The sequence below is a fragment of the Tiliqua scincoides genome, chromosome 2, assembly GCF_035046505.1.
Source record: "Tiliqua scincoides isolate rTilSci1 chromosome 2, rTilSci1.hap2, whole genome shotgun sequence".
Lineage (NCBI taxonomy): Eukaryota > Metazoa > Chordata > Lepidosauria > Squamata > Scincidae > Tiliqua > Tiliqua scincoides.
The window spans coordinates 71,479,012-71,495,246 of record NC_089822.1 but is presented as its reverse complement, the minus strand read 5'-3'; the positions used below and the strand labels follow the sequence as shown (position 1 = coordinate 71,495,246).

The 16,235-nt window shown below is 43.1% G+C and overlaps 1 protein-coding gene across 1 annotated transcript in view; it reads left to right on the top strand.

Annotated features, from left to right (window-relative positions):
• Nucleotides 1–16,235, top strand: part of PGM5 (phosphoglucomutase 5) — a 64,130-nt gene that overhangs the window by 35,809 nt on the left and 12,086 nt on the right. Inside the window, exons 7-10 of the mRNA XM_066616499.1 lie at nucleotides 2,121–2,236; nucleotides 12,925–13,060; nucleotides 13,730–13,913; nucleotides 15,576–15,710. Coding sequence (XP_066472596.1) covers nucleotides 2,121–2,236; nucleotides 12,925–13,060; nucleotides 13,730–13,913; nucleotides 15,576–15,710 — 571 coding nt within the window. The remainder of the gene's footprint in view (nucleotides 1–2,120; nucleotides 2,237–12,924; nucleotides 13,061–13,729; nucleotides 13,914–15,575; nucleotides 15,711–16,235) is intronic.

The window sequence follows — 16,235 nt, the reverse complement described above, 5'->3', positions numbered from 1 at the left end:
TTCCCCCTTATTTATTTCTTTTATGTTAATTTAATTATTTATAATTATTTATTTTAATTTGCTTGATGATGTCACTTCTGACCATGACATCACTTCCAATGGGTCCTGGACAGATTGTCATTCTAAAAAGTGGGTCCCAGTGCTAAAAGTTTGAGAACTGCTGCAATAAGGTGTTAGTAAGTTGACACGGGGTGTGTGTGTGACTCTACAAGTTTTCAAAATCACTAAAATCAGAGTTTGGAGGAATAATACCATCATGTTATATATCAATCAATGCGTAATTTCATGCAGAATGCAATGAAACAAACCACATTGAAATATCTGTGTTCTAACAAAAGGTACAGCCAAAAACCCAGTGGGGGCGGGGCGATGGTAATCACCACGCCCACCACCTGGGGCATTGCCCCGCCCACCCTATGGGGTGACATGCAGGCCTCCTGTACCAGGTGACGCAAATCCTAGTGACACCACTGAAGGTTAGTAACTTGGAGGGAAAAAAAACATAAAAGCTGAGATTCTCAGATGGCTACATCTGCATGAATGAATCACACAATCCTTCCTATATCTGCTTGGACATATGTTCCACTGAGTTCAGTAAGATTCACTCCCAAGTAAGTTTGTTTAGGATTGCAGCCTCAACATTCTCTCTTCTTACCATTAGTAATGTTCTTAAAATGCAGAAGAATGGCTTCCACAACTGTATTTTAGCTCATTGTCTCTTACATAGCTCTCTCTGTTTCAACTATTCATTGTCAGTGTCCCTAATTTTACAGAAGTTTAGATTTTGATCTGTTTTGAGTAATTTGGGAGAAAAGTGCTGACACTTGTTTACTTCACTCCAAGCCTAAGGTACTTTATGTATCCTGTAACATCAAGTCCATAGGTGTCTACAAACCACTTAGCCATTGATGATATGCCTTCCATGCCTAAGGATTTCTAGAGTGAAATGTGTCAGTGACCTCCATTTTGCAGAAGTTTCAGATTATTCTCCCATGTTGACACCCCCAGTTTTTGAAACACAAAGCTGACACCTGGAGGATGGGAAAGCCAAGTCAGACAGAGATGTGCTGTAATTATTTCCTCAGTTCTTTTGTCCAAAAACAAAAAAAAAACTTCTCTCATTATTTCTCAGTCCAAAAAAAGATCAACTTTGGATTTCATTTTATCCATTTGGTGCTCCAGGTGTATAGCTAAAATAAAACTTTGATTTATCACATTTCAAGAAAATTTTTCAGAAGGAGTGTCTCTACAAAAACTGCTTTGTGAACTAATCTGTTAAGAGTGGTATATAAATATTCTTAATATAGTACGTATGTTTATGTTGGGGGGGGAAATGGGTATTGGAGAATTCCACAACTCCTGGGTGTTGAGAACTCGTGCTTTGCAAAGCAGGTGGAGGCAGAGGCAGGTGTGGTGGTGGTGCCCCCACATGGTTCACGAGTGCTGCACCTGGGGCTTTTGCCCCTCTCTCCCTTGTTCTGCGACTGCCATTTTATCTCCTCTGTATGTATTTTCATGCAATCTACATTAAATTTCTCATGCTGCATTATTCTTTCAGTCAGTAGTTTCAAGGCTTGTGGCTTACTTTAGAAATGGCACATATTAATTACTGTATTGGCTTTTATAGCAGTTAATCTTACCTGCTATCTATATGACAAACATAATTCTGTCCCATTCAGTAGGTTCTAAAGTTAATTCCCTGGGGAAAGGAGAGGCTGCTGAGTTGTCAGTAAAGCTGCTTTGGAATACTGGAGTCCATTCCAATGACTAAAGTAAATGAATGGAATGGCCAAAGTAAATGAGACAATTCAGCTAGAGATTTGAAGGTATATGTTGGATTTTGAAGTGGTTGATGTTCTACTTCTGAGGTCCACAGCTGGGGGGAAAAATTGCAAGGCAAAACATTTGTAGTCATTTATAATTGGCAGACAACCAGAACTGCTGATGATCCAAGTATTGTGAACAATTACTCATTCACTTGTCTTACTAGGGAGGCTGTATAATAATGGACAGTATTGGTGGGTAGCATAACACCTCATCTTGATATAACAAATTTGTAGCTGTATATGCAAATGACTGAACCATCCTAATGGTATGGTGTTGTGTGATGTCTCTCTTAGGGTGGCCAAGTCCATGAAAGTACCTGTGTATGAAACACCAACAGGTTGGAGATTCTTCTCAAATCTGATGGATTCTGGCCGATGCTCACTTTGCGGAGAAGAAAGCTTTGGCACTGGTGAGACTTCATATACACTATGTGGAGCAAAAATATATCCAGTGTAATCCTTTCATGATTTATGGGAGAACTGACATTTTAATCCAGGTATCTGTTGTCTCCAAGCAAGCCAAAAGCAATAATGCATGCTGACCCGCTAGAGCAGGGTCTCCAAATCCAAGCCCGGGGGCCATATGCGGCCCGCAGTGAACCTCTATCTGGCCTGTGGCCAGCCTCTGATCCCCTGAGAGCCTCTGGCCCAGTTGACCAAACACAACCAGAGTTGTGCTTATGGGCTGGGGGAATAGAAGTCCATTTAAGTGTATGCTTTATTTCTTGGACTCTGTTCATGCTTGGAGAAGTCCTGGACATTTGAGCCCATTCATTTATTCATTCATCTAAATTTCATCTCTAAAGTATTTATTTAAATTTTATATTTAATTTTTTTCTGGCCCCCGACACTGTGCCAGATATTTGATGCGGCCCTTCAGCTGAAAAGTTTAGAGACCTCTGCGCTAGAGGATCAATAATCCTGGTTTTGTTGCCATTGCTGGGGGTGGGTGGGTGGAAGAGGGTTTGTGTACTTGAGAGGTCAATGGGTGGTCACAAAATGTACAGGTTTGCTTTTGTCCATAGTATGTAAAGACCATAAATATTCAATTGTGTAACTGGCTAGCAAGTTCAAGAAAAATACTCGCTATCAGAAACATAAACTTTAATATTTTGACCAAATGGATTAGGGGTCAAACTCACTTCATATCGTGGGCTGAATGGCATTCATGTTGCATGCTGAGGGCTGGAAGTTGCATCATTAAGTAGGAAGTGACATCATTAAGCAGATAGCCAGAAATAAGCAATTTGTTCTCACATAGAAACTCATTAGCTGCAAATAACAAAAGTTAAAATGTGCAAATCTTTTTCATAATTTCAAGATGTGAGAGAGCCTAGTTATCACACTAGGAGAGCCCAGTTATAACAGAGGCCAGAGACGTTTGGCCTCCAGGGTCCGTATCCGGCCCACAGCATTTATGTTAACAACCCTGATGTAGATCCTCTGATATTCATAGTGCTATCTATACATGTAGTGATAGCCAGTGCTTTTTAAAAAAAATAAAAAATGGTGCAGGAACTCACAACTTGTTAATCTTTTATTTATTATTTTATTTATTTTTATTTTTATTAGAAAAAAGCCCTGCATATATACATACGTGTACATATATATGTATACACACACACAAACATACACACACACATATATATACATGCACATACATGAACATACAAACATACACCTCCAAACACATCCAAACAACCCAACCAGCCCCCCAGACGCCCACCAGCCCCCCCCCGGAAGGAGACGGCTCATGCCCTGCTCGTCTCCTGGGGCGGCTGGCGCTGAGGGCGGGGCTGCCCCTGCTCCCCGCAGGTAGACTGCTGCTGCCCAAGGAGGCTCCATTCTGGCCTCAGCGGCCAGGCGCTTCCCCTCAGCAGGATGCACTGCACCCACCCCCGCCTGAGGCAGTCCACGAGCCACCGCCCTTCTCACCGTCGCGCAGCAGCTCCTTCGTGGCCCTGAGGCGAGACCCGGGCCTGGAGTCTGGCTTATTTATCGATACACACACACACATTGTGTATGTATCTGGGTATACATATATATGATATACACACATACATACGTGTATGTGTGTGTGTGTGTATTGATAAATAAGCCAGCAGCCACGGGGACGAGCAGGAGCAGTGCCAAGGACAACCTTCTCCAGGCTTTTGCCACCTGCCAGCCAAGACCAGTCTCGACCTAGCCCGAATGTCACCGTGAAAGCTCTTGATCAGGCCATGACCAGAGCGGAGTGGTGAGTTTAGCCGCCTTCCTACCTCTGCAGTCGGGCAGCCAGGACCAGGCTGGGAGCCCCGCCCATGGCAACCAGGGAGCCAATCGGCTGCGCACGTTGGTTGCTAAGTGCTCCTGGAGAGGACCATGGTGGCCTCCAGGCCTGGGTTTCGCCTCAGGGCCGCGAAGGAGACGCGGTGCAATGGTGAGAAGGCCGGTGGCTCGTGGGCTGCCTCAGACCGGGGCGGGTGCACCACGTCCTGCTGAAGGGAAGCGCCTGGCCGCTGAGGCCAGAATGGAGCTTCCTTGGGCAGCAGCAGTCTACCTGTGAGGGACTGCATAAAAAAGGTGCTGGAACACAGTTCCAGTGCTTTCCATTAGGGAAAAAAAGCCCTGGTGATAGCCCAATCCTATCCAAACCCCACTCCCACCAAAGCATCCTCATCTCTGGAGCATGCAAGGAGACACAGCAGAACACGAGAATATGCACAAATTCACCGTGGAAACCAAATGTTTCTCTCCTAGCTGGCAAGATTCTTTCTCAAAAGCTAAATTTGCAAATCTGTGATATTTCAAAAAATCACTTGTGGCTCTGACCCTTATGACTCCAGGAGAAAAAAAAAAAATCATTGGTGGGTTTCAGAATTAAGCCTCTAAAAATAATAGAAGTCAGTTCTGTGCAGTGGAAACACTAAAGTGACCTCTTTCCCGGTGCCTCCTTTCAAGCCACCTCTTCATAAACCAATACCACAGAGCAGTGGTTCTCACACATTTAGCACTGGGACCCACTTTTTATCTGTCAGAATCTGTCAGGACCCACCGGAAGTGATGCCATGACCAGAAGTGACATAATCAAGCAGGAAAATTTTTAACAATCCAAGGCTGCAATTCTTCTCACACTTACCCAGGAGTAAGTCTCATTTACTATCATTGTTAAAATAATATATATAGTAGCTTGTTAAAAGTACAAGTCTGTAACATTTCTCCAAATGCAGTCACATACCATGTAGCATCAAGTCTAACATATTAAAAATAAAAAATTGAAAAGAATGGGGACCCACCTGAAATTGGCTTGTGACCCACCTAGTGGGTCCGAACCCACAGTTTGAGAAACACTGCCACAGAGCAAAGCCACAAATCAGAGGAGATTGCTTAAAATACCTTTGACAACTAAAACCCATAATCCCTCTGGCTACATGATCTCTGAAGAAATTTGGAAAATGTAGCTATATCTCATAACTGGAGAGATAATGAAACTGGAATTGGTCCAGTGCTTTTTCTGACTCATGGTTTCAACTTCTTCAGCTGACTGAACACCCCACTAACCTTTGAGTAGGTTAACTTTTTATAAGTATTCTCAGAAGTCCTTCACTTCTTGGAATGACTTTGGTTTTCTATGAAAACAGCAAAAATATCAGGCAGAAAATATAATTAATTCATTGTGAAGTATATTGGATTGAACATTGAGTCTTGGAGCATAATCCTATGCAAGTAATTCCCATTATGTTCACTGGGCCTTTTTCTCAGGAAAGTGTGTATAGGATTACAGCCTTGCTTATGCACATGGAAGCCCTTTTTCAGGTTGATTCACAGATTCTGGTCTGCACCAATAAGGCTTTTTCCACGTTTGCTAAGCCACCTCTTAGTCATACCTGCAGGCAAAGGAAAGGCATCTGTCTTTCCATGTGAGATGGCAGTGACTCCTCTCTCAACTAATGATCATGTAAGAGAAAAAGTAAATTCGGATACTTGGTATGGAACACAGACTGGCTAGTAGTAGTTTCTGGCTAGTTTCTCACTGCAGTAGAAAATGATTGCTTTTGTCCTTTTAAAAGAGTTGTCCCTATTATACTTTATAAACCTGTGATTAGGGGAGCAGCATTTCAGAGGCTCAGAAGGAACATGTGATAGTTTCACTGATAACTGCTTGCAAATTGTTTAGTATTCATTTTCTCCCTATTTTTCAAATATATGGGAATGAAAACAGCATCAAGTTCTTTATTTTAAGAGCTGGGACCTTGGCAGTTTTATAGCCTGTAATTGGTAATGTTTTGGTTGGCAGAAAAGTGGTTGCCTTACTTTGCTTCCTACCTGCATCTAAACATGTCAACTTGACACCATTAAAGGGTCTATTTTCCTTAGTAATCACATGTCGGCTGTGGTCTCCAGTAATGCTAAAGTCTGGATTTCTAGACAAAAGTGTGAGGGGAGGAAGGTTCTTGCTGCCTGTTAAATAAAAACATCCTTTCTGCTATAAAAGGACAAATGGGCTTTTGGGGTGATGGGGAAATGTCCCACTGAGTTCTGTATTCTCCAGCCTGTGCTCTGGCAACTGATCCCTGGAGTTCAGCAACTGCCATGGTAACTTCTATTTTGTAGCAGCAACAGGAGGGACTTTGTCAGAAGAACCTAGAATTTGCTGGTGTTATGAGCAATGCCTTGGGCTTTGCAAAAGCAGGTGGCAGCAACACGCATCGCTCTCCAAAGCTTCATCAGCAGAATGTTCATCTGCATTGAAAGAGCTGTGCATGTGATTTATACGTTTCATCTAATCCTCCTTGGCTGATCAGGGATACATTTTTTATTCTGTCTCCAGGCTCATATGAGCAACAGCCAGATCCTTTGCTTATCGTGTAATAAATTGAGTGAATAGGTTGTAAATAGGGGAGGAGAAATGGATCTGTGATTTTTATAAATTAGTAATATGCTTTAGATCAGGGGTGCTCACACGTTTTTGGCTCAAGAGCCACTTTGAAACCCAGCAAGGCCCGGAGATCTACCAGGGGGGAAGGAAGCGTCTGACAGACACCCCCTTTGATGTATGGAGCCTCTGCTGGACCAGGTCAGAGGAGGCCCACCAAGTCCAGCTTCCTGTGCTCCACAGTGGCCCACCAGATGCTTCAGGAAGCACACGGGAGGCCTCTCCTCTCTCCCCACCCCACATACTGGGGGCAACCACAGGTCCCCCCAAGAGGCACATGCCCAGCCTTGCTGCACTACGGGGGGAGGAGCTCCCCACTCCCCGCCCCCCAACTCTTTGTGGCTGCACCCCGAGACCAGCAGGGAGAGGGAGCGTCGCAGGTCCTCCTCGGAAGGGGCGGGGGGCTTCCCCGTTTCCATGGAGAGGGGCTGCGCGTGCAGGCGGCAGGAGGGGGAGACACTGCTCCCACCGGTCCTCCTCCTGCAGCGGCGGGGGGGCCAGGAGGGTTGTCTCACCTGTCAGTCCCGACCGAGAGCGGCAGCGGCCGCAGCACTTACCCCTGGGCTCCTACAGGCGTGGCTGGGCCGGGTATGGCTGGGCTGGGTTGGGCCGGACCTGACTGGAAGGGAAGGGGAGAGTCACTCGGGGCCTCCTGCGGCAACCGCCATCAGAGCGACTCCATCTCGAACTCCCGCCCCTCCCCCCTTCCGCTACAGAGCCCCAGGAAGCGCCTCAGTCCAGTGCAGCCCAGCTCCCCCTCCCGCCGCCCACTTTAGCTCCTGCTCTTCTGGCATGCAGCGCCAGGAAACTGATGAAACTGACTAGAATCTAGTCAGTTTCCTCAGTTTTGTTGCTGCATGCCTGAAGAGCAGCTAAAGTGTCAGTTTAGTGTCAGCTAAATATGTCAGTTTCGTCTAGTCACTAGACGAAACTGAGATATTAACAGTTTGGAGAGACAGGGCTCCGCGATCTACTCATTTTGCCTCGCGATCTACCGGTAGATCGCGATCCACCTATTGAGCACCCCTGCTTTAGATAGTCCAACTACTCTTACCTAAGCTTCCCCGGTGGCCAGTGGTATAGTGGTGTTGAAATGGCCACTGCTGTTTTTTTTTTTTTGGAGCCAGGGAAGCTTCTGGAGGTCTCCTCGGGGTAAGGGTACATCAGTTCCCTTACCCCGTGTAGAGCCTCGGAGGCTCCAGTGGGTGTCCATGGAGCTCCCCCACCCCAGGAAGCTGTCCCGCTGACTGGTGGGGATACTTACCACCCAGTAGTTCTCCTGGACATCTTGCTAGTGCTGGCCTCTCCACCAGTGCTGGATGTCTCCGGCCAGCAGGAAAGTGCCTTATGGCATTCTTGCAACACCCAGAATTGCAAGTGCAGCACTGGCATTAGACAGCATAGGATTGGGCTGTCCATCAAGAGTTTGCCCAAGCATGCAAATGGGGGAAACGGAGCCTGAAGGAGATTATCCCAAGTGAGAACAGGAATATGTAAAAAGGGACTTGATTGGAAAGGAATGTTCTGTGTAAGGCATGCCAGCAAACTATTCTTGGGGACTGTGTTGTTCTCCAAACAGTAATATGAAGGCCAAAGGTGCATTTTGCAGCACAAACGGATGCCCCCACAGCCCCCAAAATAAAGTTGCTGCAATCAGATAAAGATGTATGTGTTCATGTAGCACTGCATAAAGATGTATGAGTTAACATTGGACATACATGCTGCATATGAAGCCCAAAAGAGAGATTACATTCAAGTATGGAATATTTATGTTTCTTACCGCTCCAAAACATTTTTCATGTCATGTGAACAAACATTTTTCACAAACAGGTTGATGAAAAAAAATGTTAGGGCAATCTCATAAAAATCGTTTTAGGAGTTCTATCTGACTGCAAATGTCTTTCCTTGTCTGAATGAAAGGGGATTGGAGCACAAGACTTGCATTGGTAAATACTGGGAGAAAAGGGTGAGTTTAGGAAGTGCTGAACTGGTAAGATTTTTCCGTTCCTGGTATGTGAGAGGAATCTTAAGATAACACCAGGGTTGCATACCTAACAGATGGTAGAAAGGGTCACAGAAAGAGGAGGACAAGACAAAGAACATGGGTAGAAAGATTTAGAGTTTGACAAGTTCAACTTGAGATGTTGGTAGGATGCTCAAAGGAAATATGGATGAAAAAGAGATGGAGGTTGGATCAGAAAGTGTAAAAAAATAGTTATCAGAATCAGGGTGCAAGACTATCCTGCGCTGGAACAGGCAAGCCAGGAGGCTTGCGCTGTATCCAGCGCAGGATAGTGGCCACAAGCGGCTTAGCCAGAGGCAAGGGGAAACTTTTCCCCTTACCCTTGGGTAAGGGCTGCTGGCCCCAATGGGTCTCCTCAGACTTGTGCCACCTGTGGAGGTGGCACAAGTTCAAGGAGAGTGGAGTGGCTTGAAGCCGCTCTGTTCTCCCTGAGAATGGTGGTTGGGATCCAGAATAACTGCTAGATCCCAGCCCCTCCTCCTGTTCCCCTCCCGCCCATCCAGCAGGGCCAACACAAGCATCTGAGGGGAAGCCGCCGCAGAGGCTTAAGTTAGCCTCCAGAGGCTGGCGCTTCTTGGAGCGCTGGCCTGGCTTCTCCTTGAGGAGGCGTAAATGTGCTTTACGGCACTAACTACGAGTTAGGATTGCGCCCTCAAGGTGATAGTAGAAATCCTGAGAAATGAATGAAACCATTGTACTCAAACACAGAAAAAAAAAGTTTGAGGAATTGTTAGCAGGTGAATGTGGGACAGAAGATTGTCCTCTACTATATGTTCCTGTTGAAGATCTCCATTTCTAAAAATATAGAGGTGTAAAAGACTGAAATGCAGAAGGATTTTGATTTACTGCATTTATAGGTTTGCTTTATTGAATAAGAACAGTTCAGAAACAGCTGGATGTTGGGAATGATCTTTATATAGTACAAGTTTCATATTGGCATGATGTGAACTTACTTGTATAGATGCTTCTCTTTCAAGCTACTTCTATCTTATTCTTTATGCTACATTTAGCAGCTTTGGCACATGTTCTATTTTTTATGTAGCATTTTTGCTTCAGCTATATGATTAAGAAATGGAGCAAAGGAAAACTAAGGCAGAATGCCTAGGTGGAGAAATGAAAATACACCATGTGCTGTGTAATTAAAAAACACACAAACACTAAAGTGTACACATGGCAACTTAGGGTCCAATCCTATCCAACTTTCCAGTGGAAATGCAACTGCAATGCAGCCCCGAGGTAAGGGAACAAACATCCCCCTCCCTTTTTTCATTCTTTTTTTATTTTCCAAAAACAAAATATAAACAAACACACATAACACAAAAAACATAACACCACTACGCACACAAACAAAAATAAAAAAGGGTGCAGGAAATCATATCATTATCATATATCACTATAAGTAATAAATCATTACATATCTTAATCAATTTCCTCTTCTAAATTTACCTCTTAATATCATTTTTCATTCATCCTTCATCTATTATATCATATCAGATATAATATATATGTAATACAATCATCTAAATGCCCTATCTTATATTTCTAAAACTTCATTTTCAACCAAGCGTAAAAAGATTTCCATTGCTCAATTTGTGTCGGTTTTCGTTATTAATCCAAAATTTCTGAACACCTGTCCATTGCCTCATTATTTTCTCTATTAATTCATCTTTCATTAATATTTTAAAATCCTTCCAATATCTAACATATAAAATCCTCACTACAATTAAAATCATAATAACTAAATACACATAGTTTTCTTTATCTATAACATCTAAAATAATATTAAGCAAAAATAATTCAGGTTTCAGCGATATCATAAATTCAACAATCTGTTGTATTACATTTCTTACCATTCTCCAATAGATTTGCATCTTTTTTAACTTACCCACCACATATTCCTTCCACACATTTACACTTCCAACAACTATTTGATATATTCTCTTTCATTTTTACCGGTTTTTTGGTGTCATGTATCATCTATAAAACATCTTTTCGTTAAAATTTGTTGCTCTAATGAGTTTTATGTCATGCTTCTAGATCTGTTCCCATTGATCTATTGTGATATTATGGTATATATTTTATGCCCATTTTATCATACAATATTTTTTCTTATGTCTCAGAATCCAATAAAAACATACTTTTTAATATTTTTTGTTTCCAGCAATAGTCTATCAAATGGCGTCTATTCCATATAGAAACCTTCTTATTTGACTCTCCCAAATCTTGAATCTAATTATCCGCGCATCCACCAACTGTCTCCACACCTTGCCTTGACAATTCTTCTTTTTTCTCCCTCACTCTCCATGGGACATGTCTCAGAATTCTAGCTTTATTGTCATCCACTGTCCATTTCTTTTCCTGTGAAACCTTCAGTAATTTATCTCTGTAAAAGGTTCTGATGAATTTCACATGAATTTCTCTTGGTAATTCGTGTTTTCTCAGACAAAAAGTGCTCACTCTTCTCGCTGAATCCAATTCTTTAGGTATCTCCTTCTTCTGTATATCAGTCCATTCTGATATTAATCTAACAATCCGTCGTGATGTATCTTCTTCTTTCTCTTCTGGTATATTTTGTATCCTCACCATTCGAGCTGCACTATCTATCTGAATTTCCATTAATATTGTCTCTGCATCATGCTGATTTTCTTCTATCTCCGATATTTTAGCTTGCTCTTTTCTTATCTTGTGTCCTGATCTCTCAATCTCTTGTTTATTTTCTTCTGGTGTAATTTTCAAATCCATCAGGTGTCCACTCAGTTCATCTAATTGTTTAGTTAAAACTTCCACACTGGCTTGAATCTGTGCAAATTGATTTATTTGTTGCTGTACCAACAGTTTTTCCATGTTGTCTCGGTAACAGCATAGTCTGTTTCCAGTTTTTCCCTTTCACTTCCTCTTGTACTAATTTTCCAAATCCCTTCACCGATGCTGGCAAACTTTGGACTTTCTTACCCACCATCTTCATTCTTCCTTCCTGTGGAACTCAAATATCTTTTGCTTGCAATGCTCTTTTAGATGTCCTCAGCGTATTATCTTCCTTACTCCACTTATAAACACAAATCCAATTCTTCTAATGTCTTTTTTAATCCACTAGACGTCACTGGTGCACTGTTCTTGTTTTGTTTCTGTTCTCTTATCTCTTATTTATACTTGTAGCCTTGGCAACCGACATTACTCAGTCCTCAAGAATGTCAAAACATCCAGCCGTTTTCAGGCAATCCCGAACAAAAGTATCAAATCAAGGCAATAAACACTCCAATACACAAACTTTATCCAAGGAGGGTTAATTTGTAGTCCACCAAAATTCAAAGTTATAAAGTTGTAATTATATTTTCAGATAACCCTAACAAGCTTGGTAAATCTCTTCTATGATTTCTCCTCATACCGATAAACAGCTGAGGGGGAGAAAACCTCCCCCCGCTTCTTCTCATGGCAAAAAAACCCAAATCAGGCAGTCAATTACTCAATCCACACCAGGCATGCACAAACGGAATAACACTTACTTAAGTCTTTCAACATCTTTCCCTGTTTGATTCAACATGAATTCTTCACCATTACTGCCAAGACGGCGGAATCTCCTGGGAAAGCCTCCTGGCCATGCTTTATCTCCTCAGGAATCGTGCCATCTCATGGAGGAGTTTGTCTCTCCTGACAAACAATCCCCGGGTCTCCTCAGATCTGCAGTTTTTTGGAAAAAACAGAGTGCCTTTCAAGAGCTTGAGAAAGGCACGTCTGCTCACTGCTGGCTGGCCCCTCCCTCCCCAAACATTTGGGTGCTGTTTGGTGAACACCTGATTCCACTATTATTAAGAATATTTATATTCCAGGCATGTTAGCTGCACCCTCTGATTTTCAGAATGAATTTACAAGTTTAAAAAGGTAGCTGTTATCAAAATGCTTTGGATCATGTCTTCAGAAGATGCACCTCACATATTTACATAATCTGTAAGTAACTAGACAAAACAAATCTGTTTCCGTAGTTTCAAGTTAGGATATTCTAATTTCCAATAGCATGGACACTCTTCTGTTTCCTAGGAACAGTCAAGAGTGTTTTTGCTTCTTATAATGGGAATTGGGAGTCAGTATAGTCTGATATCTTTGTTTTCCTTTTTTTTTTTTTAACATGTGTTGTTTGTTCAATATTTTGGCTCTCTTAGGCTCTGACCACATCCGAGAGAAAGATGGACTTTGGGCTGTCCTAATCTGGCTCTCAATCATCGCAGCCCGAAAGCAGAGTGTGGAAGAGATTGTGAGAGAGCACTGGACAAAATTTGGCCGTCACTACTACTGCAGGTGAGAACTGCAGTGTCCATTTGCAGCAGACGGATATGCCAAGGGCTACTCTGTGCTAACTGGATAGGTTGTTTGCAAACATATTATTTCAAGTATGCAACAAAGAGAGAACTCTTTTGTAGAGTGACACAAACCCCAAACCAATTTTCTATATAGTCCTAATGCAAACATTTCTCTGCGAGTACACACAGTGGCACTTTGAAAGAGTCACCTAATACAAGGAATTGTACTTTATTTTTGTACAGCACCTACTTAATTTACACTTTTGGACTTTTGGAACTTCAGTTAGTTCTAAAACTAATCATAAGTAAGGATGGGTGTGTATGTGCTCATTTGTGCACCTCCCTGCCTGTGTTTTGTCAAACAAGCTTTCTGCAAGTATAATTCAATGGTTGCAGTTTGGCAGGGAGAAGCTTTGGCCATTGCAAAGGAAACCCCAGCATACAAACATGGATTTGGCATGCATGCTTTTGCAGATTACACGCAAGACATGGTTTAAAGCCATTTTGGAAGTTAAACAAGTAGCAATATCTCCAAAAGAAAGACCAACAAATACTGTATATTGGTGGCGAGCTAGAGGATGATTTGTTAATGGTGTTTTGGTTGTTGATTGGATGTTTACTTGCTCTCAATAGTTAATGTTGTTCCATGTTTCTCCTGTCTTTTAAGATTTGATTATGAAGCACTGGATCCTAGAACAGCATATTTAATCATGAGAGACCTGGAGGCTTTGATCACTGACAAGTCTTTCAGTAAACAACAGTTTGCTGTTGGAAACAATGTCTATAGTGTGCAAAAAGCAACCAGCTTTGAATACGTGGATCCCGTAGATGGCACTGTGACCAAAAGACAGGTACGAAAAGCAAAGAAATAAGGATATTTTTTTTTCACCCAGCTGGCACTGAACCAAGGTTGGGTGTAATGTCCGTGGTGTCCTGTGCACCCCCTTCAGGAGGAAGCAAAGTGTCTAGTGGGGTACACTGCACATGGCCATCCCCTCCTGTGCCTCCCCCATCTTAGATCAAATCCAGACAGGTTGTAATGGTTCAAATGTGATTTAATTTGGTAAGGACCTTTATGTTCATGAGAAGTAAGGGGTCTCTTGTTCCTTCACAGAGTCTGCCTTGCTTTAACAGGAGTTCTGCCTCTCTGCCTTCTTGGTTGAGGGTGCTCCCCCCAGGGGTGAGACAGCGGCTAGTGGCCGGCCCCTGTGGCCAAGGAGCGGCAGGTGGCTGACAGCTCTAAAAGACCTTCATTATCTCCTTGGTGGCTGGGGAACAGAGGCCTTGTAAGGCTTGCCACCATGTCCTGCCCCACTGCCAAAAGCTGGACAGTGGCATCACCCTTGCAGGTTTAGCTACCTGCGGGCTCCGGGTTGGGCATCCCCAGAGCACTGGAAACTCCCACCAGCTCCCTCAAGGCAAGGGAAGGACAGAGTCCAAGAGGAGCCCCAAGGTGCAGCCCCCTCTGGGTGAGGGGGAGCTCCAGATGCAGTTTTCTCAGGGGAAGGGGGAATCCCAGGAGCAGCTCTGTCTTTCCTTCGGCAGCTGTTCCCCAAGATGCAGCACCCCACAGTAGCCACCTGGCCTCCTACGAAGCCAGCTGCTGCTCCTCCAGCCCCACCATTACTCCAGGTTTTGGCAAGGTGACACTGGGGAAAACAGACTTTCCATAATACTGTGCCTGTCCATTTGGAAGTGAAATAGAGCAGCCCAAAGATAAGTGATTGCTGCGTACTCGGGGGACTCTCTCGATATATTACAAGTATATAAATTTGTAAACTTTTGTACATTATACAGGGGAAAGAAAGGATCAAAGGCACATTTTTCCTTTTCTGAATTTTCAGAACCACCCCCTCACACTATAGCAATACTATTCTTGGGGTGCATACTGGCAGCCAGGCTCTTTAGCGCTACGTAGCACAGAGGGAGTAGGTATCAGGAGAATGAGAAGCAAAAAAGGTCAATTTTTTTTCCTTTTTGACAGACTTTATGTAGAAGCAGTTAATTTTTTTATCTTTGAAAGTTAGTTGCCCAAGGGTCCAACTGAGCCAAGGGTGTGCTTACAAGAAGGGGGGATAGAATTAACATTTTCTTCCTACACTGTTCTCATTTCAAAAATCCCACCTGCCCCTAAAGTTTCTGTCTGTTCCCAAAGGGGGTCAATCCTTTGTTTGTCTACTCAGACATAATTCCCCCACTGTAGTCAATGTGACTTACTCCCAGATGAGCGTAGATAGGATTGCAGCCTTAGTGCAGCAAATCATTGCTTCAGGGGCAAATAAGTCCTCACTTGTAATGTTTCATTCATGTAAAAAATTCCTTAATAATAGCACCTTAAGTTCTAGCTAACACAAGTTGGCTACCAATTGAAAAGGTTATCGATGTATAGAATAATGCTAAATGAATAACTGTAAGGAAGTCAAAGCATTTTTGCAAGATACCTATCAGTTGGTAAAGTATTCACATTCTCAAATATGCCATTGTTACTTTTATGTAATTTGTTCCTGTTGTAGGGACTGAGGATAATTTTCTCAGATGCATCCAGGCTTATCTTCAGAATAAGTGCTTCTAGTCACGTGCGAGCCACTCTCAGAATCTATGCAGAGAGTTACGAAAAGGACCCTAGCAAACATGACAAGGAACCACAGGTGAGCGTAAATGGAACTGCTTATAGTCTTGCAAAAAAAAACACAGCATGCTATATGGGAAGAACTTCCAGGGTAAAGAAGATATAAGGTGTGTCCACCCATGTACAATCTAGTATTTGTTTCTGCTGAGAGAGTGAACTGTGTCTGGAGTTAAGATGTCTTGCATGCAACGAATGAGTGCATCTAAAATTGGAAAAACTCTTCTGAGTACTTGCATTTGTAGATGCAAGTACAGGTGTGCGTCACTTAATGAAGGGATTACATTCCACGAACCCCGTTGTTGAGCAACTTGGTTGCTAAGTGAAAATGATTTACTGGGATGCCTCATGGAAGGCCCTGGAGCCCTCCCATGTGTCACATAGGGCTTCTGCAGGTCTCACTATGGCTCACAGAAGCAAATTGGAAGTGGCTTCCGGAGTCTTCTGTGGGCCATTCTGAGGCCTGCAGAGGCCCTGCATGACACAGAGGAGGCCTCATTTATCTTCTGTGAGGCATCCTGGCACCTGGTAAGCAATTTCTAAATTG